Source organism: Numenius arquata, chromosome 7, assembly GCF_964106895.1.
Source record: "Numenius arquata chromosome 7, bNumArq3.hap1.1, whole genome shotgun sequence".
In the NCBI taxonomy this organism is placed as follows: Eukaryota; Metazoa; Chordata; class Aves; order Charadriiformes; family Scolopacidae; genus Numenius; species Numenius arquata.
In genome coordinates this window covers 35,857,060-35,883,515 of record NC_133582.1, presented here as the reverse complement: position 1 = coordinate 35,883,515, position 26,456 = coordinate 35,857,060, and the positions used below count along the sequence as shown (strand labels likewise).

General features: G+C 39.4%; 2 protein-coding genes across 12 annotated transcripts in view; one reads left to right on the top strand and one right to left on the bottom strand.

Moving 5' to 3' along the window:
- Positions 1 to 2,717, bottom strand: part of BBS9 (Bardet-Biedl syndrome 9) — a 327,568-nt gene extending 324,851 nt beyond the window's left edge. Inside the window, exon 1 of the mRNA XM_074150186.1 lies at positions 2,606 to 2,717. Within this exon, the coding sequence (XP_074006287.1) occupies positions 2,606 to 2,717 (112 nt within the window). The remainder of the gene's footprint in view (positions 1 to 2,605) is intronic.
- Positions 2,718 to 4,298: 1,581 nt separating this feature from the next.
- Positions 4,299 to 26,456, top strand: part of NT5C3A (5'-nucleotidase, cytosolic IIIA) — a 30,641-nt gene continuing 8,483 nt past the window's right edge. The window contains exons 1-3 of one of the 11 annotated variants that reach the window (XM_074150669.1): positions 4,301 to 4,608; positions 21,498 to 21,604; positions 24,186 to 24,236. Coding sequence is in view for 7 of the 11 variants with exons in the window: in XM_074150662.1 (XP_074006763.1) it covers positions 4,471 to 4,582; positions 21,498 to 21,604 (219 nt within the window). In the remaining 4 variants the exon portion in view is untranslated. Of the gene's footprint in view, positions 4,609 to 17,824; positions 17,961 to 20,982; positions 21,124 to 21,497; positions 21,605 to 24,185; positions 24,237 to 26,456 lie in introns of those variants that run through there. The other 10 variants (XM_074150670.1, XM_074150671.1, XM_074150665.1 and 7 more) reach the window with 10 other exon arrangements.

Below are 26,456 nucleotides of genomic sequence, written 5' to 3'. Positions count from 1 at the left end.
AAAAATCAAAGGAGACTACAGAATACAACAGCATGTGGAATTCAACTTGCTGCAGAAGTGCTTTAAAGAATACACTAGAAGATAGAATATTTACGCGATTCAATTCATGTTGATTATGCGCTGTCTTCCAGGTTAAAATTAGCAATTAGTTTTTTTGCAAATCCGTGAAAATCTGTCAGCAAAGGGTTTAATATGGCAATTATCATAACGGTGGCACTGCTCACTGTTACTATTTGTCCTGGTTTGTGGTGGAGCAGAACCAATTTTCTGTACCTTGGCTAAGCCTCTTCTAACTCTCCAAAACTGACAGCACGTTGTGCAGAAAACTTTTCGTTCCAGGAGTGATGGGACCTATGTTTATGGGGAGTGGTATGCAGAGGTGCTCTTGCTTATACTTGTTGCTGTGGCAATCGGGATCAGCTGATTTTGCTGTTTGTCCCATGGAGGGGTCACACCCAACAGGTATTCCATCCCACCTGCCATGCTCAGTATAAAAGCTGAGGGATCAAAAGGTCAGCTCTCTTCTTCAATGGCTGATGTCTGAGGAGGACCCTGTCTGTTCATCTGCCTTAAATCCTGATCCATGCGTTCCTGAATCAAGATCCAGTTCCCATCCATCACTGAGTCCAGTCTGGGACTTCCCCAGTGCCTGCTGGTGATATCTTCCTGGGAACTTGATACAGTTTTGTATATATTGTATCTATTTCATTATTTCCATTTTATTTTATTATTAATATCTCATTAAAGTAGTTTAGTTCCTTCTAAACTCAAATCTTTCTCTCTCTCCTTCCTCTCCCTGGAGCAAGAGGTGGGGAAGAACATACATCATCTTGTCACTGGCCAATCTGGCCCAAACCATGACACTCTTCCATCATTTTAGATTGATGTTTGCACCTCTAAAAAAAGTCGCATTCTGGTTTTGAACAGTACTTCAAACTTTCAACTTCTACATCTTGGATTTGTGTATACACATATCACATCGGCAGAAGTGTGAAACTTTAAAACTGGGACATTTATCCAAATGCAAACTAAAGCCAGATTACTACATCATGTCAACAAAGCCAGGCTTTCAGATCACCTGCTTTCGAGACAGATCCATTATCCCAAAGAAGAATACAATAGTTACATTAGTGTTATTTTGGAATCAGTATTTTAAGCAAATAGTCATTTGGTTGTTAGTAAACGACAAAGAGTTATGAAAAAACTCCAAATAGGTCCTTCCCATAATAAGAACAAAGTTGGTTGCCAGTACTTTTTTCCTCTAGATATAGGTCATCATACCAATGCAGATCAAAATCAAAACAAAATAAAACTTGCCCTCAAGCCAGGAGAACATACAAGTAACTCCTAAACAAAGTTCCCCAGGCTCTATGGGCTTGGCATAGTTCCACAGGACCTCACATCAAAAGCTCAGAACAGCTACTCACTCCATCTCTTCTTCAACACAAAAGAACTTGCACCTGCAAGGCCCTCATTCAGAGAATACTGACTGACTTCCCCGCTCTCATCTTTTCCTCAGTTCAGTAACAAGTATTCCTTCAATAGTAAATTAAATTCATTTTAGTTATTAATGCCTTAAAAATATACATTTAAGTGAAGACATTTTGATCTGTGGTTAGGCAATTGCAACCAGCCCACTGTAGGAGAATCATAGAATGGTTAGAGTTGGAAGGGACCTTACAGATCATCCAGTTCCAACCCCCCTGCCCTGGGCAGGGACACCTCCCTCCAGACCAGGTTGCTCAAAGCCCCATCCAGCCTGGCCTTGAACCCCTCCAGGGATGGGGCAGCCACAGCTTCTCTGGGCAACCTGCTCCAGTGTCTCACCACCCTCACAGCAAAGAATTTCTTCCTAGTATCTAGTCTAAATCTCCCCTCTTTCAGTTTAAAACCGCTACCCCTCATCCTATCACTACACCCCCTGATGAAGAGTCTTTCCCTATCGCTCCTGTATGCCCCCTACAGGGTTTAGTGGTCGTTTTGGCAGTGTTAGGTTAACAGTTGGACTTGATCTTAAAGGTCTTTTCCAACCTAAATGATTCTATGATTCTGTGAATTTCTACCGAAAAAGGATGTACACCAAACCAGTAGCAGCTCAACTTTGCTCAAATCCTCCTGGAAAGGACAATCTAAAATAAAAATAATTTTTAAAGATTAAGGCAATGGTGAAATAATTTCAGTGGCCCCTTATTTTCCAAGGGGAAAAGGTTGGTTTTATTTTCCTAAATTCTTAGCTTACTAGCTGTCACCTTGCTTTTTCTCGTTAGGTTTTTTTCAACAACTTACGATGTGTGTTTGCTCCCATGATTAACTGAAAATGTTCTATTTTAAAGATATCTAAGACTGATGGAATAAGACATGAGAAACTACTACTGAACAAAAGCAACAAAGAGTGTTTAGAAACCTATAAATATACAAAGACAAAAGGCACTGAACCTGTCTTCTTAAGGCTACAAGGACACATTAATGATAGCAGACCTCAAACCAGGACACAGACTTTAATCTAACCAACTAGGCTGGCTAACAAGCTTTCACTATGCACTGGTCAAAGCAAACCTGCAGCTGTGTGGCTCAAAAGTCAGCAACCACATAATTCTGAATTTACCTTGTCCGCTGCCACTATTATCAACATCAGCAACACACAGACAGCCTTGGTCAAATTCTTCCTTTTCTCCAAGTATGGTGGACCACCAGTCTCTAGCTTTAAACAACGACATCCTTCTTTACTGAAAAAGAAATAAACTATTGTTAATTTACTAATACATATACAAATGTTGGCACAAACAACTTTGTTAACAACTTTTATTGAGTATATTCCATCTCTTAGCTTCACATTGCTCTAGTGAAGCTGAACAAATGATTAATTTCAAGTGCCTTGGCTTTCTGGTTATGTAGTTCAGAAGACAACCTTGGAAAACTTCTTGTCTTCAGTTTAGACATTAGTTGTGATAGACACTGCTAGTCATATGAAGAAAAAGCAAAAAAAAATCACAGCTTTTTTTTAAAATTGCTAAAAGCCTTCTGTAACAAGCATTAAGACAGCAATACAAGTTTTCAAAGTCACAGAGCTGAAGTTTTTCCTCTTACCAAGAAGTATCAGGAAAAAAAAAAATCTTCTGCAAGAGAACTTACTTGTCTAAAAGTGAATGAAGACATCAACAGACAATATCAAAACCTCCCCCAAGGAATCGCCCTGAAGATGCCCGACTGACACAACTAAAGAACTTGGTCAGATAGGGCACAAATCAGCTTTTCTCTTCCCTACCTGCTGTTATTTTAAGAAGCGGGGAGGAGGAGAAGGAGACTAATCCTTTCATAGGCGGCTTAACAATAACGTTACCCTAGTTCAAAACTCACAGCCCCGTGCCCGTGGTCTGCCACCAGCTGGGACAAACCTGAACACGCAGGACCCCACGGGGGAGGCGAGGGGCAGCGGCTCTTTTCAGGAAGAAGGGAAAACGATGAGCTCACGCCTTGTTTTCCTTCGGAACAAAGGCACCCTACAAGCCCGCGCCTTCCCTCTTTAAGGCAAATAAAAAAAAAAAAAAAATTATTTTTTTTAAATCTCGGGCACTTACCGCCGTTACCCTCGCTAGGCAACCAGCGGCAGCCGAGGGCAGGCTGGCGACAGCACAGCCCTTCCCACACACCCTCTCCCCCGCAGAGCTCCTGTGGGGCGCCCGCCTCAGGAGCCACCCACACACCCCTCGGAGCGGGAGAAGAGAGACAGAGACCGGGGGGGGGTCTGACCTGTGTGTGACACGACGGCACCCCCCGGGGCGCGGCGCGGTCCGAGCTGCTCCGGGGCGGCACACCCGCTTCCCGCGCGGCCCGAGGCCAAGCGCAAGGTGAGGCACAGGCCGGCGGTGTTACGGCCCCCTCCCCACCTCAGCCGCCGCCGCCGCCATCACCGGCACCCACCGCACGGCACCTCGAGCACCAGCCGCGCGCGCCCGCCCCGCCCCGCCCAGAGGGGAGGTGCCGCCCTTCGTGCCGACACTGGGAAGGGTAGTTTGGGAAGCCGTTGGACTCTCTCATTCCTTCCTTGGGGGGGGGGAAGAGAGGCATTCCTTCGTATTTCCTGAGGAAAAAAAAAAAACCCAAACAAACACAAAACTAACCTCTCGCCCGGTGCTTTTCCTTTTCCAACGCCTCTCGTTCCGCGGGGTTGCCCCCTGCGGCGCCCCGCTCCGCCAGCCGCCACCCCAACTTCTTCCACCCTCCCCCCCTTTTTTCTGTCGCTGTGGTAGCGCCGGGCAGGCCACGCGCAGGCGACTTCTCGCGGGCAGCCCGCGCCGGAGCCGAGGCCGGCGGGGCGCGCGGCGGCGTTGCCGGGTCCGGCGGTTGGTGGGGACCCGCCGGGGGCCGGCCCTGAGGGGCGCTTTCCCCTCTCCCCTTCAGCCACGAAGGGGCTGCCCGGCTTCCCCGCGGCGGCTCTCGGCGGCGGGCCGCGACCCCTTGCGCGCTAGCATGGACAGGACCGCCGTGGCGAAGATGGGAGCGGTGGCGAGCGCCAGCGTGTGCGCCCTGGTCGGCGGGGTGGTGCTGGCCCAGTACATCTTCACCATGAAGAAGAAGACGGGCAGGAAGACCAAGATTATCGAGATGGTACGTGGTGAGAGGCGGAGAGCGGGGGGGAACGACGCAGAGGAGCCCCCCCTCCCGCTCAGGCCGACACCTTCTCCGGTGGGCCCGCTCCCCCACGGCCCACCCGGAGGGCGCAGGCCCCACACAGGCTGCCCTCAAATACCCCTTGCCCAAAGCCTGCGAGCCCCTCCTTCACCTACGGGCCCTACAGCTCCTGCTGTCGGCAGTTCATCTGCTGGCTGGCGCCAAAAGTCAGGATGGGTCTCCCTCTCCAGAAGTGGAGAGCTGTGCCCACCCCCTGAGGCGATGGGGCAGAGGAGGGGTGTCGAGCCCCGTTTCTGCTCGTAAAGGATGGACACCGGAGGCAGGAGCAGCTATTCCACCACAGCACGGTCCACTAGCGATAAAAGTGTCTGCTCCATCCTGTTCTTTTTGCCCCATATAGATCTATGCGAAAAGCTATAGGTCTTGGTCGTAATTTAAAAGCTGTAACTTCTTTAAAAGGGGAAGGGGAGCTCCTTCTTTTTAAAGTAACTTCTTTTTAAAGTAACTTCTTTAAAAGGGGAAGGTTCAGCCCTCTGTTGAAACTGGGAAGCAATGTCTGTTCACAGTTACTATAAAAGGAAGATGGAGGTCTCTGTCTGTGGCCTTGTTAAACTTATTAATTAGGGTATTATATAAATATCTGCTTATCAGTAACTGGGTGGTAAAAGGTCTTCATTTAGACAATATGCTGGTTATGTTGAAATCTTTCAGAATTTCAGTTTGTGTTTTGGACACCGCTGTACTGAAGAACTGAACTGAAATCAAGTCACTTGATGTTAGCCAGTGTATATTTTGTGATCTCCCCTGCAAAACATTAGTAGAAGTTCAGATTTATTTATTTTTTAATTTTGCTGAAAACTAGGATTCTGTGTGTAAATTGTGAGCTTGGATGCGTGGTGCAACACTTGTCGGTGGAAGTCATACAATGTAATTTGCGATAATGTGGGCCGAAGAATTCCACTGTGTTTTTACTAATCGTAAAGTCATCATACTTACTGTTTTAAAAAAATACTTGAATGCTGTTTCTAGTCATCAGTCACGTCATTCAACAATTTGGAGGGGGTTGTCTTGCTTTTTTAGTTTCTGTGAGCCCACTTGCAATAGCAGCTTGTGGGAGAGCAGAAAGTTTGGATTGCCACTTTAAAGAGGTTTTAGATCTATTTCTAAAAAAGGGCTCTTGACTCTATAGTAAGATTTTACAAAACTCATTTGAAAACTTACAGTGACATAACTATGAATTTATAACTATAAATTATTCCCTTTTTTTTAATTCTAGTACTGTAATACTAGAACATACTTTAGAGTTATGTGGAAAATAAAATAACATTTAAAAGCCTGATCATGCAAACACTCAAATGTCAGATCCAATAGTTTCACCACCTCCTATTCGCAATACTCCGTTTGAGCTGTAGTTCAGAAAGTGCTTAATAATTGGTAAAGATGTATTTGTATTAACATTCTGTACAGTGTTTAAATGGTGTTTTGGCTGGGAAGACTTTTATCTTTGTTGCAAAGATTTTGCCTTTGGTAAGGGAAAAAAATCACTACGCCAATGTTAAAGTGCTATATGGTAAGTGAATTTAATGATGTACTTCAGATAACATTTTCGGAGCTGTGTTCTTGGGCACAGATCTGTGATCCTAAAAAGATTCCAAAAATTCTGCCTTTATGATTAGAGCTCTTCTGAATTTGAAATTGCAAGGGAAAAACTAAAGCTTGTTCTTCTCATACGGAAACGTTTTACCAATTGGGTGCGACACGTTAATACGACCTGCTCACGTTTCACCCTATAGTCAAGTTGGCAGCTTCCTCTGCTAACAAACGTCTTCAGTTCATCAGCTGCTTTCTTCCTCAACCAGTGTTTTCAGTGGACACATGTAATCAGGCTGGGAAATTTCTTTGAAATAAGTGAAATAGTTATGTAAACTTCATACCAAGGAGTTTAGTTTGTCAAATAAGTGCAAAAATGTGTTTGTTTTACTTGAATATGCTGCATTCTGGAGAACTTCCTGAAATAGTTTTATCCACCAGTGTAGGTTTGATTCAGCATTTGGGATTTACAAGGCACTGTATCGGGATTAGTTTATCACTAGAGAGACCCTCCTTTGAGCTTTGGGGAGAAGGTGCTGTTTCCAGTCTGTCATTTAGTGTTAGGGTCGGGGGGAACAATACTGCTTTATTGAAACGTGTTTTTTCTAATACACAAGTTACTATACCAGGCTGCTCTTCTACATTAGATTAATACTACGGGATTGTTCTTGTATTTTCAGCAGATTTTTTTGGTTCTAATTTTCTTCGGGGAACATTACACTTTGGTTTTATACCCCCATTAGACTCAGAATCACCTTGATTTATACTTTTTACCAAAATCAGCAGGGAGCAGGACTATTTACACCTTAGTTATGTGACTAATTCTCACCAATGAAATATTCTTTCATTATAGTTAACTACAGCAACATTATTTTTTTTCTTAGTTAAAACAAAATCAGATTAATGTAAGTAAAAAGCTGACTTATAGCAGTGTCTAAATGCTCAAAAGGCCATGACCATTATAAATCAAATAGAATATCTATAAGACAAGTGAAAAAGGTAAAAATCAGGGATTATGAAACCAAGAATGTTTAATGTGAAGGAAAGTGGAATGGATTCTCAAGCATTGAGGAAAATATATGAGTAACCATGTTTCCTTGTTGAATAATAAAAATCAAGAAATTCCTAATATCTATCTCACATTTCAGTGGATGAATTCTTTAGCAAAGTAATTATCCTGGTACACAAATTAAAGCTTAATAAGGACAGCATAAAATTACTGCATCTTATTTGGAAGTTTGGAGTTAAAGTATGAATATTGTGTCCTCATTGACCATCTGAAGTTTGCAAATGGGGAGTTTCCCTTAGGCACTGAGAAATGTAGACAGAGTTACTTCAGCTCTACTTCTGAAGTAACGGAGGCTTTAATAGTAGATCTATAGCCAGTCACGTGAAGTTTTAGACTGTGTGTTAAGAAATAACTATTTCCCAAAGCCTTCTGTATTACTTTGCACAGCCAAATTGCCATTTCTGTGAAACTGTGTAAGTATTCCTACAGTCAGGTGAAGGTAAAAGTCAGCCGCAAGGTTGCTAACCTTAAGTAAAGAGGTTAATAATTAATTAGATTCTTAAAGTAACTTACTAGATAATGTTTGATAGCTACTTTAAAAAGAGATTAAACCTTACAGTAACAATCTTTCAGATTTTTCAGGCCTCAGACAAGTTTGCAATGAAGTTCTGGATCCTTATATAGCAAATCAGTTCTACCAACAATAGACCTCAGTTTCTTACTTTTTGTGAAGCCTCTTAGAAACTCAGTAGAGAACAGATATTCACAAACTAGAGTGAAAAATGTTGCCTAAGTCTTTCGAAAATGCTCGTCTATAAGGAATAGCCCATGCTAACTAAAATTTGGGGCTAATGTAAGAAAAACTGCTTAATGGAGTAACAGAAATTTTTGTTGTTTGCACCTTGGGTTTTTTTTCAGCAGCTTGTTTCTCACCTCTACTTTTTGAGCTTTTTATTGTGTTTCATTTATAAGGATGAGAAACATAACAGGGCTGGTGGAAAACAGAATAGTAGAATACTTTAAACTGAGACTTACTCTCTCAGGTTTGTTTTCAAGAAAACTGGGCAAACGCTTAGTTTCATTTTTCTATTTCTCCATTCTGTCCCGGGAGTGAGAGGATCTAATTACCCAAAAACCAGACTTTGTATCAAATTTCAGCAACAGCAATTTAAAAAACCACTTAAAAAGCAGTTTCTCATTTTACAGGAATCTTTTTAACCAGCCAATGTTAAATGTCTCTAGCGAGTTTCCTTTTTAATATATATGGGGAGGAGAAGAAATACACGGATTTTTGCAGTATTAGAATTTACCTGGAGAGAAATAAGCAATCGAGTAAGTGAGGTGACTGCTATTTATCTACTTCCCTAGGAAATAAAAGAACACATTCTGTGAGTGTGACTGTCATAGGGTTTGTGTGGGGAGATTTTCTTTATTATCATTATTTTCTTTTAGTTACCAGTCTCTGGTGAGACTGGCTTCTTGTTTCATAGGGCATCAGAGAGCATTTGTGCCACAGATGAAGGATACAGACCTTTGCAACTGGCAGCAATCACGTACCACTCCACTTCTTTATTCTTGTCTTGTTGTTAGTAACTGGTTGTTATAGCAACTGTGACAGTTACCCTGGCATGAGACACTGATGACCTCCAGGTGGAGAATAAAGTAAAGGGGTATAGAAATAGATGGTGTACATATTCAAGAATCTGAATGGCTAGTACATTAAAGTCCTTCATACATACTTTTTTTTCTTTACAAAGATGAATAAGAGTTTGAGCCTGAGCAAACTGGGATCAATAAAAGAAGAATGGGAGGAACATGGACTCTCTCTAACGGTACCACTGCGGGACATTGTCGCTTTCTGGGTATCGTAGTGATAATATTGAAAATGTCGTGACCTTGAGAGCTATCCAGTGATGTGATCCATGTGGCAATAATACTCTTCCCAAAGAACGGTGCTGTGATATCAACCTAAGTAGTGAAAAGTGAAAGAACTCCTGAGACCTAATACTGCCCCTACCTGTTGATGTGGACTGAGAGCCTATAGCGACTATAGCTATAGTGCTATAGAGCACTACTAGCGACTAGAGAATTAGAATAATTTTTAGAATATTGTTACCTTTTTAAAACCAAGTTAAATTTGATATGAGTACGGGAGATGTCATATAACTATTTCTATAAAACTCGGGTTTTGTTTAGACTGTATTCCTTGATAGAAATATCATATTGACAAAGCGATAAACGCCAGCATTACTACAGCAAGGTTGTGTTACATACAGGCTTTTTGTGCAGATAATTGTTATATATAATAACCAAGCGTGTGGCATGTAAAGCAAGTTTATACAGGCCAGAAAAAACGCTTTAAGCATAGTTCACGTCAATACAACTTAGATACTAGTAATAGGTTTTTATTCTCACTGTAAAATAATCCAGTTGGAAATTTTAAAAATTTGGGTTGTAGGAGAAGAAAAATTGATTCAATTTCAGTCTTTTCTTCTAATACTGTTAAGAATCAAAAAGTAGTCTACTATACAAATTATGTACATTCTAATATTTTACTTTATTGAGTATAATAAGCTAATCCTAAATGTAACCATTTGCTTCAGAAGTAGGTTTTAATTTTCTGAAATTGCTGCTGCCTTTATTTTTAATTCAATAGGTCTTGAAATATATATTCTTATAGGGAATAGGTATGGGAAGATCAATTAAATCTTTAATTCTGCATTAGTTACTTTAGAACTCATTTATCCTAGTTATAGCAGTTATCAAAAAAAAAGATGATGAACCACACCTGAAAATTGAGCTCTGAGTAGTAAATATAAGTAAATATCAGGATACTATATATTGTAGGTATAGGCCTACAATAGAAGAGGGTTTTTTTCTGCTTTTATCTTTTATCTTTTGTATAAAGTCCTTCTCCAAGACAGAAAAACAATCTTCCAAAGAATCATTCTGCTCTGGAATATGTTTACCTTTAAATAAATGCTTGGTATGTGTTATGTCATACTTTCAAGTGATTCTTCTCATTGCGATAACTCTTGATTATTGGTTGAGCTATAATGACATCTGTTCTATTAAACTTTTTTTATACATTAAGACCAATAGCAAATAGTGCAAGTATTAAACATGTTACCTTTACCTGTCAAATAATATAAGCAGTAAGAAGGTTTTTTAATTGTCTGAATACACATATCATTGCAAATTTGTTCATATTATGAATTAAAGTTGCCTGTCATTTCAACAGTCACTCTTGCATTAGCAACTTCTATAAAAAATATCTAAATTGATTCATATAGGCATTGAAGAGACCCAGGGTATGGATTCATGCATTTATAGGTAGGAGAATACTAGCTGTGAATTCAATAGCAATTTTAAATGTACCTGTAAATATAAAAATGTCACAATTTCAGTAATCTGGAAACTTTTCTTTAAAGTACCTGAACTTTATAAGTTCATTCCTTAAAAAAAAAAAAAAAAAAAAGAAAAAAAAATAGAACAGCTGCCTTTTACCATTTGTTTTCACTTGAATGAATTGCATAATGCAGTGCCCCAGGCCATCAGCCCTCTTTCTTCGCGTGCACACACAAGCACATTTTGTGCAAGTACACTACAGTGTACTCCTCACTGACTGTGCAGAGTAAGTCTTGGAGAGAGTTTGAGGAAGTATATTGGAAGAGAAGCACAATGTTAAGTTTTATTGCTATGATTTGGTGTGTTTGTCAGATGGTAATTAATTTTCAAGATTTACATTTTAGCTAGTTGAGCAGCAGGTGGCACTAGTGTGAACATTGTATGGGTTTGCACAGTAGATCCCTGAAGATGATGGGTAGACCCTATGTTATAAGTGACCTGTCATTTAAAACCCACAGCGGCTGATGTTTCTTGGCCACTACCTGACTCCAGGTCAGACATGTACATTCACACTAGTGCCACCTGCTGCTCAACTAGCTAAAATGTAAATCTTGAAAATTAATTAAGGAGACCCTTAAACGTGCAGAGGATCTAGAGTAGCAGCTGCGTCTCTGCGGCCTGTCAGATGCTCGGCACTGAAATCTGGCTGATCCCATCACATGCTCAGTGCAACTGAGAGGCAGGAATAGCTCACAACTGTTCTTTCTGGCCTGCTTTCCTAACCAGCGTGAGCAAAGAGGTAGAAGGCCAGATAAGGCTGGGCGAGAGAGTTGGTTACGTGTACTGTCATGGAGGATGTGGAAAATAGAAGTGAGGAAATGAAGTCTTAACTTTTCTTGCAGTCACGTGCTGTGCAGCAGTTGATCTGTAGTGACTATTTCTTCCTATGGCAGAAGTCTTTGTGTCACAGTTACGTTGACCAGTTGCTGGATGTCAGCCACTTTCTCTTACCCAAAAGTGATCAAGCACAAATGGTCAGCTGCTGCAAAACATCAGAGAACTTATGATGATTGCAGTAGGCATATTTTTAATCCCATGTCAATCATACGGCAGCTTGACTATTGTCCCATTAAGCTGGAATCTGTGGCTGCTGGGTTGGTCGCCTCCATCTTAGGTTATTTGTGAGGAGTTTCTGACTGTTTAAAAAAAAAAAAAAAAACGGTGCTTGTTTAAAGTCCACTGGATTTTTCTAATTTGGCTAATCCTTATATCAACAGAGTGTTTTACTTGAATGATAAAAAAAGATGAGGCATTTTTTCAGTACAAGTAGACATATGCTTAAGGTTGCAGCACACAGGTCAAAGAAGACACCATGTTTAAATACTAAAAGTAGCTATATTCTTTTTGTTGAGTAATGCTACAGAAGAATACAGAACTGCACTGACTCAGGCAATAATTACAAAATAATTTTTACTATCATTTTTATAAATTATGTAAATAATGCCTATTGCTAGAAGGAAATGTGGCTTCTGCTTTCATATATGCCAACCTTTTTTAAAAAAGGGTTCATTTATTTAATTTGTAATATTTTTTAAAAGGGGTGAGGCAAGGCCCAGACTTGGACACTGAGGATTCATTAAGTGTCTGAATATAGAATTTCAGACTCCTTAAGCTGGTTTTGCCACCAAGAAAGATTCCTTTTCAGATGTACTTGTTCTTACTTGTTTCTCCACTCATTACTTGTAGCTTCCTTCCTGCACCCTTTTTGTCTGCTTTGCAGATTGGATCACTGAAATGATCCCAAGTTTATTAGAGCTTTTGTTTTTACCTAAGAGTTTGGTTTACTCCACCTTAATGCTGACAGAATGAATACCACTGAAATGAACCATTAACTCTCTTCCTTTAAAGCTTTCCCTCTTTGTTGTAAACACATTAGTTATCAGACTAAAAGTGTAATTTTTACACTTAGCAGTTATTAAGGCAACACTTATTATTCAGGATTGCATCTGCCTTTGCAATGTAAATCAGTTATGGATAAGCTTCCATCTGGTCTGCATGTTACCATGGAAAAATTGTATGTGAAACTGAAGGGTAGGAGTTAGTACACAGCAGTAGCAGTATTGGTACATGAGCAGTAGTAGTCGTGTAGTACAAGGCATAGTAGTGGTAGTATTGGTACAAACTGGTTTTGAGCATGATCTATATCACTTCCAGAGGGCAAATATACAGAGATACAAGAAGTAAGGAGCATCCAGTTGCATCTTTGAGTGGATCTAGCAGTCAAAAACACCCATAAAACAATCCATTACACCTCAAGTCATCATGCTGCCTATTACCTTTCAAATGAGTGTTTGGTAGCTGTATTTCATCTTTAGACTTAACAGATGATTTTTTTCAAGAAGTTGGGTCTGTATTCAAAGTGATCCTAACAGTTAAAAACTTAATTAGTCTCAATGTGTAATTTTAATTGGAATATTGTGTTAGCATTACATTCTTGTATCAGAATTGCAGTGTCTGGTAATGCATTGTAGATTAAACTTTGTCCTGCTGACTTTGCTTTGAAACCAAGTCCTGCAACTCCACCATTCAGGGGTCAGAGTTTATTTGATCTAGATACAGCATTCTTAGGCTTAGTGAAAAAAAATCTAAGCAGATGTTTCTTTCTTAGAAGCAGATAAGGGGAGAATCAGTAGCAACTACTTCAGTCCAGGCCTTGGGCTTAATGCAAATTCCATTCTAGACAGTGTTATAAGGGAAGCTTCCAGGGAAACAATTATTTGTTTTAAATTATTTCAACATATGTGCATTATGCATGTGTAGTGTTGCAGCTGCCCCATCCCTGGAGGGGGTCAAGGCCAGGCTGGATGGGGCTTTGAGCAACCTGGTCTGGTGGGAGGTGTCCCTGCCCAGGGCAGGGGGGCTGGAACTCGATGATCTTTAAGGTCCCTTCCAACTCTAACCATTCTGTGATTTTATGCTATAGATATATACAGGGTATTTAATTATTAAAAGTATACATGCAAATGTACAGTTTGGGGACAAGATAGTATTGGTCATCAAAATTATGTTATTATGCATGATAAGCTTTTGCACAGCTGATAGCTAATTAAGAATTTATAAATATACCACAGTATCTACATACTGCCAGTTCTTAGAATTCTATACTGTTTGCCTTGGTATTTTTAAGAAGGATTAGTTGTTCCAACAACCTCACCTGTAAGCATTCTTTCAGTAAGCATTAGATTCTGTGTAATATGAGAGGGAAGCAGATCTTTCAGATAGCCAGACTCCAACATCTATCCTGTTACCATAGCAGTATTAAAGGAAAATGAGAGTACCACTCAAATGAAAAAATTCTGATTTATCAAAACTGAATTTTCTGTATCTGTGCTCACAGAAAAAGAACCAGTAGAAAAAAGGAAGGATGGGGTAAAAAATAAGATACTTGAAATTAAACTGAAGCACTATAATGAAGAGTAAATGATTCCGACTGTCATTACATGTTACAAACAGGGAGTGTTGACTTACCTTCCACGAAAGGTCTTGCCTGGTACAGATAGTATCATCTGTCTCACAGTGATCTATGCAGAGGCCCAGGGAAGCATAAGAATGGAGCAAGTCATAATGATTTTTTTCCAGAATTATTTCCCAGCGTCCAGCAGCTTGTATTTCAGAGACAGTGTCTGTAATTTAAGATGAGCTTTTTTCATGTTGTTATCTAGCACCTTTTTAAGGCTGTGTAAACTTACAGTATCACCAGAAAGGAATTCCACGTCTTACAACTTAATTGTGTGACCTGAAGCAGACTCTTTTCATTTGTTTTGATTGTGCCTCCTGTTAATTTTAGTTGATGACCTCTACCTCTTACACTGGAAGAGATAGTGAACAATCTTTCCCTATTAACCTTTTCTATGCCATCCAGTCGTTTCTTTTCCAGGCTGAGGAATTCTGTTATATTAAATTCTTCATTGTATGGAACCTTTTAATATCACGGCTCATCCTTACTGCCATTCTCAGGGCCTTTCCAGTTCTGCTCTATACCCTGTAAGGTAGGGAAACCAGAAGCGTATTCAGTATTTAAGTTGCAAGTGCATAATGGATTTATAAAGAGGGCTATCCAGAAAGCATTGGTAAGAATAGGCACCAGTGAAATGTAACTATGAAGGCCAAGAAAAAAGGCTCAGTTTACTTCTGCCCTGGATTGAGTGGGTGTCACAACCTTGATTTCTTCTTTAAATTCTAGCGCTTTAGAAGCTATTTGTAAAATGTAAGCTTAATATCATAACTTCTTAGTACTGATCTGAGCCTGCTGACATTTAGAGTATTTTTATGTTCTTTTTTTTGGCAAGGGGAGGAGAGGAATGGTTAAGAAAGAAACATCAGATTAAATTCCGGCCCAGGTAGGGTATCATTTATAGACCAGTGTTTCCAAGATACACGGTTACTGACTGAAGATCACTCAAACATTTCCAGGTACTCAGTGATTTCTAAACAATACATAACTTTTTGTTTTTTAAGCTACCAGTTTCAAAGGTTAATTCTCTCCAAGGTGAGGCAGTGGGAGTAAAGCACAGAGATGAGGTGATTCCCCTAACATACAGCCAGAGGCAACAGATGCCTGCCCTGAGCTGTATTCATTCAATCCCAGAATTGTCAGAACTGGTTCTGTACGGCTTGTACCCCATATATTCTCTCAAAAAGAAACCAAATTTTTGCGTGGAGCAATAACTGACAGGAGGAGATCACATGAAATGCTGGGAATTCAGGCCCTGGTTACTATTAGTTCTTCATAGACTATGATTCTATAGAGGATTTGAAATATTGCATAAAGTGTCAACACTTCTGTTGCCACAGTCTTTACAGTTCTTTCTGAGTTTTGTAATGTGTAACAATACCTCTGTGTTTGAGCAATGTCTTTAATTAATGTGTTAAGTCCATCCAAACCCTCTTACCCCTATGTTCTATTACCTGCACTTCAAGATACCAAGTCCGCAATGTATTTGGCTTGCCCTCATTCCTAGGTTCTTGTAAGATTCCAAATGTGTGTTGCAATTTATCCTCAGCAGAGATCTCTGCTTTTAGAGTGTTTTTGTAAGCGCAAGAGGAAGGTGCACAGGGGACAATGATGCTGCGGTATTCAGATATTTCAGAATCATCTGAACAATCAATTCCATATAGAATTGCAAGTCATGGCTTCCTACATGTTTCAAATTGATGCTAAAACTCTATTCATTTTAGATTTCCAGAACTGCGGAAATGGAGGTTTTTTTAATTAAAAAAAAAAAAAGGCAAAACACTCAACACTAACACCACCCCCTTCTACTTCTGGCCTCATACACTTTTATAGAGTAACCAGCTTGAGGGATCATTAAACCAGAATAATTTATCTCACTGCATGACCTTAACATAAGCTAATCATTGGTCTTGTCCACTGCTTAAAACCTTTGCTTAGTCCTCATGAAACTGAGCTCTATCCCATGCTTAAAACATTCAGTTATCTTGCTGAATTAAAATGTGTCTTTATGTAGCCCTATTTTTTTAATGAACAGGCGTTTTATCAAGATACCATTTTTCAATGAGAGCAACATCATAGTGATTGTTGTATTAAACACAACAAGAATAAACACTTCAGAAGTTTATCATCAGTCCTATATATGTTTGGGTGTGTAGGTTAGCACTAATAACAGTACAGTCATAAATGATCAGACTGTAGAAGATCAGCAGTTTTCTCTTGTATGGTAAAGAAAGATTGATCTCTGATCAGATCTAGAAAATTTCTAGCGAACAGAATTGCTAAATACATCTTGTGATACAGTGTCTACCTATAATCTGTTCTGTGCATGCATTTATTTTTGCCTTTTTAAAATATGATAGCTGAGTTGGCGAAAGAAATTTTCAGCTCAAATGATACTGCTGAATCTTAAAACCATTCAGGTTAAGACCCTCACCACCTTAGCATGTGTCTTCTCTGGATTTATCACAATTTAATGAATTTGGTCTTTAACATGTTCTTAGCACTTTTCCATAGCAAGTGCTGTTCAAGCTCTTTCTGTTTAGACTCTCTTACATTCCTCATGAGTCATCTCTATAATACACACATACTTTCATATACAAATAATATTTCTGTATTGCATCATAGCTGTAAATATGGCTAGCATTTTTTTTACACCACACCTGTACTGGAAAAATAAATGACTGCAAGGCATCCTTCTAAACCTTTATTTACCCCAGCTTCATCAAACTGAACATTTATCATGTTTTCTTTATAATTGTCACTTACAAATATAAAAAACTACTGCTGGAACCAGTATGCTGTCCATTAACTCAGTTCACTAGGGTATGAATAAAAATCATGTTTGAGTTAAATTCTTTTATGTTGTTTTCTTTCTTCTGCTTGGTTTTGGTACTTGAGTGCTAAGGTCAGTTAGCTTTCCCTCTCTTGTGGAGATTATGTCAAGTAGTCTGCTTTGGAAAATAAGTACTAAGTAGACTTATTACAAAAGCAAAATTAGAAAACAAACACAGTTCCTTAATGTTTAAAATTGATGCCTGCAATAAAACAAGGTATGGCTCAAGTAAAGTTGGGGAATATGCTCAATGTACGGGAATATATTCCAAGTTGTTCAATTGTAGCAGGCTCACTAAGCAGGAGTAAAAGGTAGTAAGGTCATGAAAAGTCACGAGCTAATGTTTATATTGTAGACAGGATTCAGTCACCTCTAATTTTTGTAGCAAATATTCTAATGAACAGAAATGACTCCTAAATATGACCTCTTTCTTGATCTTTAAAAGCTGATGACACTTTAGTTGAAGTATTCAAGTTTATATCTTAAAAAAGAAAAAATTCGGCTTACTTGCTTACACGGTTATCTGTGCTGGGTTCATTTCTTTCCCCAAATAGGTGCAACTTAGGGCAGGGGTGTGTAAGAACCAGCAGAACCAGTTTGTCTCTGCTTCAGACTAAAACTTCCAGTGCTTCCCGCTCTCTGAGAGCACCCTGAATCTCTGCAAACACACCACCATAGAAAGTTGAACCTTTTCCTAGCCCTAAATGAATGACAAATCACCTAATATTTTGAGTTTTCTTTTCGTTCTCTCTCTCTTTTTTTCTGTGTAGAATATTCTGCAGTCGAGATATGGCCCTCAGCCAAAGAGAAAAGTTTAAAATAGAACGTATGTGTTGAAATAGCTATACCTCTTTAGTTAGTGGTTCTTAAAATATATCTAAATGACCTTCAGTATTGTGAGAGTAGAAATGTCATATTGGACTTTGTTTCTCTCTCTCTAAAAAAGAAGCGGTAATTTTAATTCATCTCTTCCCAGAAGTTAAACAGCGTAAACAAAATGCTCAACTGACTAAAATGAGCAGCAAGAGAACATGGTGAGTAGTAGCTATTGTTACTTAATTAAAGCATTTGACACAAAGGTTTCCTAGAGTTGCAAAGGCAGTCTTCCTTGGTTTGTAGATGAGGAGTTTCATATCCAGCATTTTCATTAAAGTGAAAGTAATTAAAGATACAGTAGATATTTTTCTAAGAAATAGGTGTTGGCTGTATCAATGTTTACAGAAATTTTGCTCACGTCATTTTCTAGCTCTTTCACTAACACTGTGATCATTCACTTAAAATGCTTTGTGCTTAGCCTGGTATATCAAAAACTAGTCTGTAAACGTTGGACTTAATTTCTGCAACTCTTTTCTTCAGTCTTAAATTGTATTTAAGGTTAAAAAAAAAAAAGGCAAAAAACATTTTTTTTTCTTTCCCCAACTTTCATAAAGAGCAAGCTAACTTTCTTTAAATTCTTAGAATCATAGAATGGTTAGAGTTGGAAGGGACCTTAAAGATCATCGAGTTCCAGCCCCCCTGCCCTGGGCAGGGACACCTCCCACCAGACCAGGTTGCTCAAAGCCCCATCCAGCCCGGCCTTGAACCCCTCCAGGGATGGGGCAGCCACAGCTTCTCTGGACAACCTGGGCTAGTGTCTCACCACCCTCACAGGAAAGAATTTCTTCCTAGTATCTAGTCTAAATCTCTCCTCTTCCAATTTAAAACCATTCCCCCTTGTCCTATCACTCCACTCCCTGACAAAGAGTCCCTCCCCATCTCTCCTGTAGCCCCTTCAGGTACTGGAAGGCCGTTCTAAGGTCTCCCCAGAGCCTTCTCTTCTCCAGGCTGAACAACCCCAACTCTCTCAGCCTGTCCTCATAGCAGAGGTGCTCCAGCTGTCTGAGCATTTTCGTGGCCCTCTGCTCCACCCGTTCCAACAGGTCCAAGTCCTTTCTTTGTCCAGGGCTGGACGCAGTACTCCAGGTGGGGTCTCACGAGCACAGAGCAGAGGGGCAGAATCACCTCCCTCGCCCTGCTGGCCACGCTTCTTTTGATGCAGCCCAGGATGCGGTTGTCATTCTGGGCTGCCAGCACACATTGCTGGCTCGTGTTGAGCTTCTCATCCACCAACACCCCCAGGTCCTTCTCCTCAGGGCTGCTCTCCAGCCATTCTCCGCCCAACCTGTATTTGTGGCTGGGATTGCCATGACCCTGGTGTAAGACCCTGCACTTGGCTTGGTTGAACTTCATGAGGTTTGCACAGGCCCACCTCTCAAGTGTCCGGTTCCCTCTGAGTGGCATCCCTTCCCTCCAGCGTGTTGACCATGCCGCATTAGAATTGATTTTCCCACTAAATGACATCTGAGAAGTACATATCGACAGGCCAGCCCCACCACATCCCAGTCTCACCTATGAGGTTCACAAGACTCATTTATATCAGTACCATTGTCACCTTTGAAATACATAAAAGCTCAAAGACAGGTACTCTGCAAACGGAATGTATGAAGTGATGCCTTTACCTGAACTGCATGATTCATCTAGCAAGCATACTTTACTTCCTCGTTCAGAGACTTTTTAAAATTGCAAATCCAGCACTGGCATAAGCTACAGCTTTTTGTTGTGCAAATAACTCATATTTATTCAAGATTGTACATAACTTTCCCAAACATTGTTACGGTGATGCTATTAACCAAAAGCATGCTAACTGTATTAACGTGCTTCAGAAGGTATGTTGCCTGTTACAACTATACAAATGCTACAACAGGTAGATTGATGGGGGCTATGAATAGACCAATACCAATAGACCAGTTGGCAAATACCAGTGCCAAGTAGGTTTGATTTACTGTTGGGTTAAACCATGACAACTGTATATAGTCTTTGCAGGGATTATGTTATATTTTGAACATACCTTTCAAGCTGTTTTGCTGCTTCAGGATATAGCAAACCTTAGCATGTACATTTTGGGGGATCTTGTTCATTTTTAAGAGGATGATTGTGTTTCATTGGGTCAAAACACAGAGAGCACATTGAAAGAAATGCAAGTGTTCTGTGTAGGTCAGAGTCTGAGGAATCCTGACCGTACACACTGGCCTACAGTTGGAATGTGGACCCCAAACATACAGATCCACTGTACCATTCAGAGAAAGTCTACTGATTTTTTAAATGCAGAAAACCAGCAGATCCTCCTTACCTGGAAATTTTCATAGCTGATGAATTTCTAGAGCTCTGGTAATGGGGATGGAGTGAGGGGGCAGGGGGGGTGGTTTATAGCGTTAGGGATTTTATATGTGCTATACTACTAACCTGCCCTGGCTTCAGTTCTGACAATTGTGCTGCTCGCATTCATGGCCGCGTACAATTTGGTCTGGTGTTTGTGGTTAGTTCCGGCAGCCTGAAATAGTGATCATAAACCTAAGGTTGAACATGAATTATGGGATGGTATAGGGAAGCTTGCACTGGTGCTATAGGAAGAGTTAATTTCCAAGCATTTGCACAACTTCAAAGTGTAAATACGATGAGACAATGCTTCCTTCATCCTCTGACAGTAAAAAAGATTCCTTTTAAATACATCTTCTGTGTCACCTAGTTACTGTCTTTGGTCAGGCAAGGTGCCTAATGACAGACTAATGAAAGCATGTTGAGTGCTTCAAAAATCCTGCCAAACAAGCCTCCTCGATTTCCTGTTTCAGTATCACATGGGTAATTAAAGTCAAAGCAAAGATTAATTAAGTAATCAATTCACTGCTTCTACACAAATAAATGGGTGCTTCCTTATAAATGTTAACGAGACCATGTCAGTGAGCTGTAAGAAATTTGTGGCACTCTGCAACAGGAAATCCTAAAATACTCCAGAAGGTTTTGTAAAAGGGTTAAAAAGTAACAAAGCAGTAAACTTCTGCTTTGAAAAACAAGTGCCTTCCCCTGTTAGAGCCTCCAAATTTGCCTGCTGCATCCATGAGAGCTGTTCATTCAGTGAAGGTCAAAGGTTTTGTTGTTGCTACACCAGCTGATCATCCCTAAGCCCGTCCGGCTGTACTGCTGAGCAGTACAAACCGCTGGGCATTGCTGGTGTGCGTCACAGGACCCGGGGGTTTGCACGGGGATTAGTCAGGCTGTATTTGGAAACGCCCTCAACTGCACTTTGTGCTGCTATATTAGTGTTCCTCAAGCAAGAGGAATTTTCTTTTGCTTCTGCAGCTGCTCCTGTGAAACCCTCTGGTAAGTGCGCACAGCTTCTATCAACACGACTGCCTGCTGCCTGCATTTTTAATCAGGGTTATGAGCTGAGGCATTACTTACAGTGGTTTATTGTGAGAAATTGTATTTTTAAAAGAAAAAATTGATAGCATAGAATTGGCAACAGCATTGAAGGAATAAATATATTTACCGGTTTTTATTGAATAGGTTAATTCAACTTAAATGTTCCTCTATTTATAAATATGTATCAGAGTGGTCTTAAATGTGGGTATTTTCGGCGTGGCGTAGCTATGTACCATACATGTCTGCTTTTATTTCTATACAGCAAGAATAGCAAAGAGCACATAATATAGCAGACCAATTCTTAAAAGGATTTGGTTGGTTTTTGTTGGCAGCCTGTATGCAAGCCCTGCGTCTCTGGACTCTGCTTGCCACCTATGCTGTTGCAGTAGGACAAAATCAAGGACAGAAGAATCAGGAGTGCCCTAAGCTCAACGCACAGGTACTCTCCTTTAGAAGCCAAGAGGAAATGCTGTTGTCATGTTTTCTGTGAAGGCCCTCTGCAGATTTTTTTATGGGTTTTTTTCCAAACTAAATATCAGAACCCAGCCCATTAAGTGTAAAAAGATGTAAATAATTAAACAAAATATAATACGAAAAATTATTTTTAGTACTCATTCTATTCCATTTCTAAAAATAGTTTAGGTAGTGAAGCCACTTCCAGTTATTTCATATAACCTGTGCTGGGTAGCCATTTTTGCAGCATGTTATCGAGCAACTGTGAAGATACTCAATGTTCTGTTGTTTCATTTCCATAATAACATTTGCCTATTTGTTTCTAGATAAGTAGTCCTAAGGCTATTTCTTGGCAAAACTACCAAAGGGGTAATTTGGTAATTACTGGTTACTAAGGATTTCTTACCGTATTTGAGTTTACATCATATAATAATAAAACATATTATGGTTTTGGATTTGGTAACTGTAAATTAATAAATACCTGTGCTGAGCTCAGGTTATGCTGCATGAGCACGAGCACAGTTCCCCTGACAAGCTGCACATCATGGAGTCACTGACGTGACTACACTCGTGTTCTCTAGCTTAGAATGTTCCTGTCTGAAAAGCTGGGGCTGCTAAGAGAAACCTCTGTTGCACTCATGGACCAAAATTCAAATTGTCTGAATTAAAGCCAATGTATGGTTTATACATATATGAGCACACATAGCTCTACATGATGGAGGAAAAGTTACGCACAGGCTCCCATTCTGTGGTTTTTGTTACGGTTCCCCCACTTCTTGCAACTCCCGCATTGCGAATAGCAGAAGTTACATGAAGAAGCTTGCACGCTCTTCAGAAGTTTTTTGCTAAGTTTTCTTTTCTAGAGTAAGTAGATGAAGGTAATGTTCTGTAATAATATCAAAAAGAAAAAGGGAGTGGAAAATAAGATGTAAATGTAAATTAAAGAACGTGCCCCTTTTCTTTATCATTTCAGCAAACCATTATTTTCTGCCACCAAGAACGCCAAAACCAATTTTCTGTAGCTCGCCAGGCTATCAAATTTCACAGCTATCGCAGATGCCATGCCCTGCCTGGTTTGGTCCATGTCCATCAGTCAGTATATGCGATAGCTAGCCTCAGACCTTGGGACTGAGCATTCGCAGTTCCCAAAATAAATGCCATTTACTCTTGGTTTATACTCTTTTACCTGGAAGCTATCACCACAGAGTAGAAATAAAATTTACAAATAATTGAATCCTATCCATTTTATCACTTTGATTTGCGTTTTCCTTGTGCAGAAATAACATTACTAGTTCACCCTCCTTGGTAGCCCACCCTGCTGTGTCCTCCATATCAAAAGTTAATAGGTTTGGAACTTAGTCTAGTCTAAGGCAGGTTTACCAACAAAGTAGAAAGAAAGAAATTGTGTGAGAATTGAAATTCACATACTGTCAACAGCGTTACAGCTAGTTCTTATTCATTGTGTTAGTGCTTTTACGACATGATAGTCATCTAAAATTTTGTGGAATATCTTTAATGTTTGTAAGTGCAAGAACAGTCATTATTATTATTCTTCAGGATTACTGACACCTAACAAAGTACTCATGGATCATTGAGAATTATAGAGAAGTTCCCTTAAGATTTTATCCACCCATAATCCAGGGTGTTTTCTTAGCAGTGATTTTTGGGAGGCATCCATATTAGATTAGCCTTTGTAAAATAAGAAAACTTTGTATTTGCCAAGTAGTGTAGTTTTACAGCGTATCAGTATAAAAATACTTTGCCCCATTTTTTTATGTCCTTGGTGAAAGCATTACTTACCAGGCTTGTGGTTTTAGTTATTACTAGTAATATTTCAGACTGTGTATCTGATTGTGAAATGAGCCATATCTCGTTGTAGTTAAGATAGCAAGTCGTCCATCAGCTCATCCTTCCCGATTTAAAACTACAGAAAACTACAGGAAAAAACAACAGAAGGTCCCACGGTCGTCTTTTGTATGAAGTTTCTTTGTATTAGCTACTCTTCTATAGGACATCGTTTTATTTTTTTCCTTTTTTTTTTTTTTTTAATCATGGGGACTTACATCATTGTTTTACTGGGTAGGGAAGTAACTGCTCTACCTCCAGCACTTAGTAAAGTTCAGTAGAATTTTAACTGCAGAATATGACATAACACCTTGTACACACAATCAGTTACTAATTTCCTGGGATACCTGATTGGAAATGCCTACTATGGCATATGTGAGTTCACTTAGATACCTACCTTTCATTTTAGTGATTATCATCAACTCTTGTTTAATAATCCAACTGAGGCAGCATGCACTTAGATATACAGTCTCAAATACGAAGAACACTATATATATAAGCAGCACCCAGATACAGCAGAAAAGCAGCTCTGTTTGTACTCTTGCTATCCAATTGTGCATAAGACAATTGTGTATAATTTTTTATTTTAAAAGTAGAATTCATTATGTTCTTTACAGTGAATACTTTATTTAACCCAGCTACAGACATGTCTGTATGTAGTAAACAGACTTGTAATTTTTAGAACTGTCCTTGTTGTAAATGACCCATTCTGTGGTTTGTAGGACTGGGGGATTTCCAAACCTGCGTGAATCCATTACTGTTCGTTCATCAAGGTATGACTATAACGTTAGCTACAAAAGAATTTCCTACATCCTTATTCCAGTTACCTGCTGTCACAACCAAGCAGATCTTTTTTTCCTTTTCATAAATCAAATTAAGCTCAGCCTTTAAAATAATCTTTTTCAGTTTTGTTCTCCTTGCTTCTCTTCAAAGGCTCCTTAAAAATGTCAGAGACTAGAAACTTAAATCTATTGGTGGCCAGTGCATATGCCAACCACAAATTACCTTTGGGAGTTGTCATCTTTTAACGTGTTTTTAAAGGGATACTGGTCTCTGAGCTATTCAAGGAACATATAGATGTCCCTGGTAAGAAAGCAAAACTCTTCTCACACTTTTATAAAGTGACAGAATAACCAGGGGCACTTGATTCAATATGATGTTCTTTCAGCTGTCACAATGAAATACGAATTCCTTTTCCTCTGCTTACATAGTTTTAGCCCTGTGTGTAAAAGCTCCTTGCCCTGAAAAGCTTTCTTGCCTTTGTTAGTTGCTATGGAGTATTTTATTCTCCATATGTGTTCTTCCCAGTCAGCTGGTGCATCAGAATTTGGGTCCTGTTGTGTATGTTGACTTGACTCCTAGAGCTCTCTTAAACAGTTAATAGAAAGACAAATTTTACCAAATTGACTGGACTTTTCTTATTAGCATTTTGTCACTCTTTGTTCTTTCATCTCTCTTACCAGTTTTTTCCTACTTGAATCTGCTTATCTCTTTCAACTCTGAACAACGACAGACGTGCAACAGAACTCCAACAGCTAGACCGGGCAGAAGGAGACAGTTTGCCAGAAAACTGGTGACTGCTTATTAGAGAGTGTCCTTTACTTCTAAGATAATAATGATAAAACCTAAATAAAAGAACTGCAACTTAACGTTCAGTAGCAAATACAAATACAAGGAACTAGTGATGGGGACAGTGGCTGTTTTGACTGACCGTGTTTGTCTGAGGCTTTATCAGATGCCATATCCATAAAGACTTGTTTTTGCCCGTGGGAGTGCCTGTGAGACTGACATTATCTGGGTTATACATGCTGCAGAACACTTTTTTTTTTCGTAAATTAAAAAAATACTCTTCAACTGACTTCAAATCTTGTGTAAAAATGAAGGATGTATTAGAAATAAATGAACCTTAAAAACTGATCTTGAGTAGGAGTGTCAGTTTACAACATCAAAGCAGGAAGCTTTCATTATACTCAGGATCTTAAGCAATGCCTTGTTTAACATCATCTACTGAAGTGTTTACTAGGGAGGTTTTTCCTCAGGGTGTTTCAAAAACTTACGAAAGGCCTCGGCCTGAAATAAAACAGTAGTAAGCAATCCAACTTTCCTCATGCAGTCTCTCCCTCTGATCTCCATCTCTCCCAGTATCTGTTCTGTTTAAAACAGTTATATTAGGAAGTCTGTTGCTTTGTATCTAAGTAAACCAAATAATGTTTGAACTACTTCTTACAAAATGACGTGTTTAGATTTTGTTTAATTTTTTTTGCATTCCAAGTCTAAAAATACATATATCATTTGCCTCCTGAAAGTCAAAGGAATTAGATTAGTGAATTTACAGTGAAAAAAAACCTACAAAACAGAGTCAAATTGCTTTAACTTTCATTATAGTGGAAAAAATGCTGTATACCCACCAAACAAGTGATACGGTTGCTTTTGTTTATTTACCAGCACTGTATAACATAGAAAAGAAATACCATAAAATGTCCTTAAACAGCTGTAGATTGTTAATGTTTTGTGAAGCTACATCAGTTGACATACTTCTGCTAATAATTATGAATAATTAGCTATAAATGCTTTGCAGATGTATTTCTCAGAAGATAAGGGAATTCTTTAATGGATGTTTCTCAATAATTTTATTTTTTTTTCACACTCATTGGCTTCCTCAATTATTCCCAGTTTGGGATGTAGCTGATATCAGCCAGAAAGTAGCAGTAAGAGTACTGAGGATTAGAATTATTTGTTATATTGAAAAATAGAAGCACTGATGTGGAAGAAAAGATACAATCCAGCAAGACGAAATGTAATTTAGCACTTTGTGCAACTACTTGTTTCTCTCTAGAAGTAATTTTTCAAGAATATTTGGTCATTACTAACTGAATTTTAATCATTATCACCATATTGCTGCTAACAAAGTAAGTGCAAATGTATATGCAGAGAGATTATCTGGAGACATGGGGCAAAGTAGCCCTTCAGCCGAAGCCTGAAGAGAGCGGCGC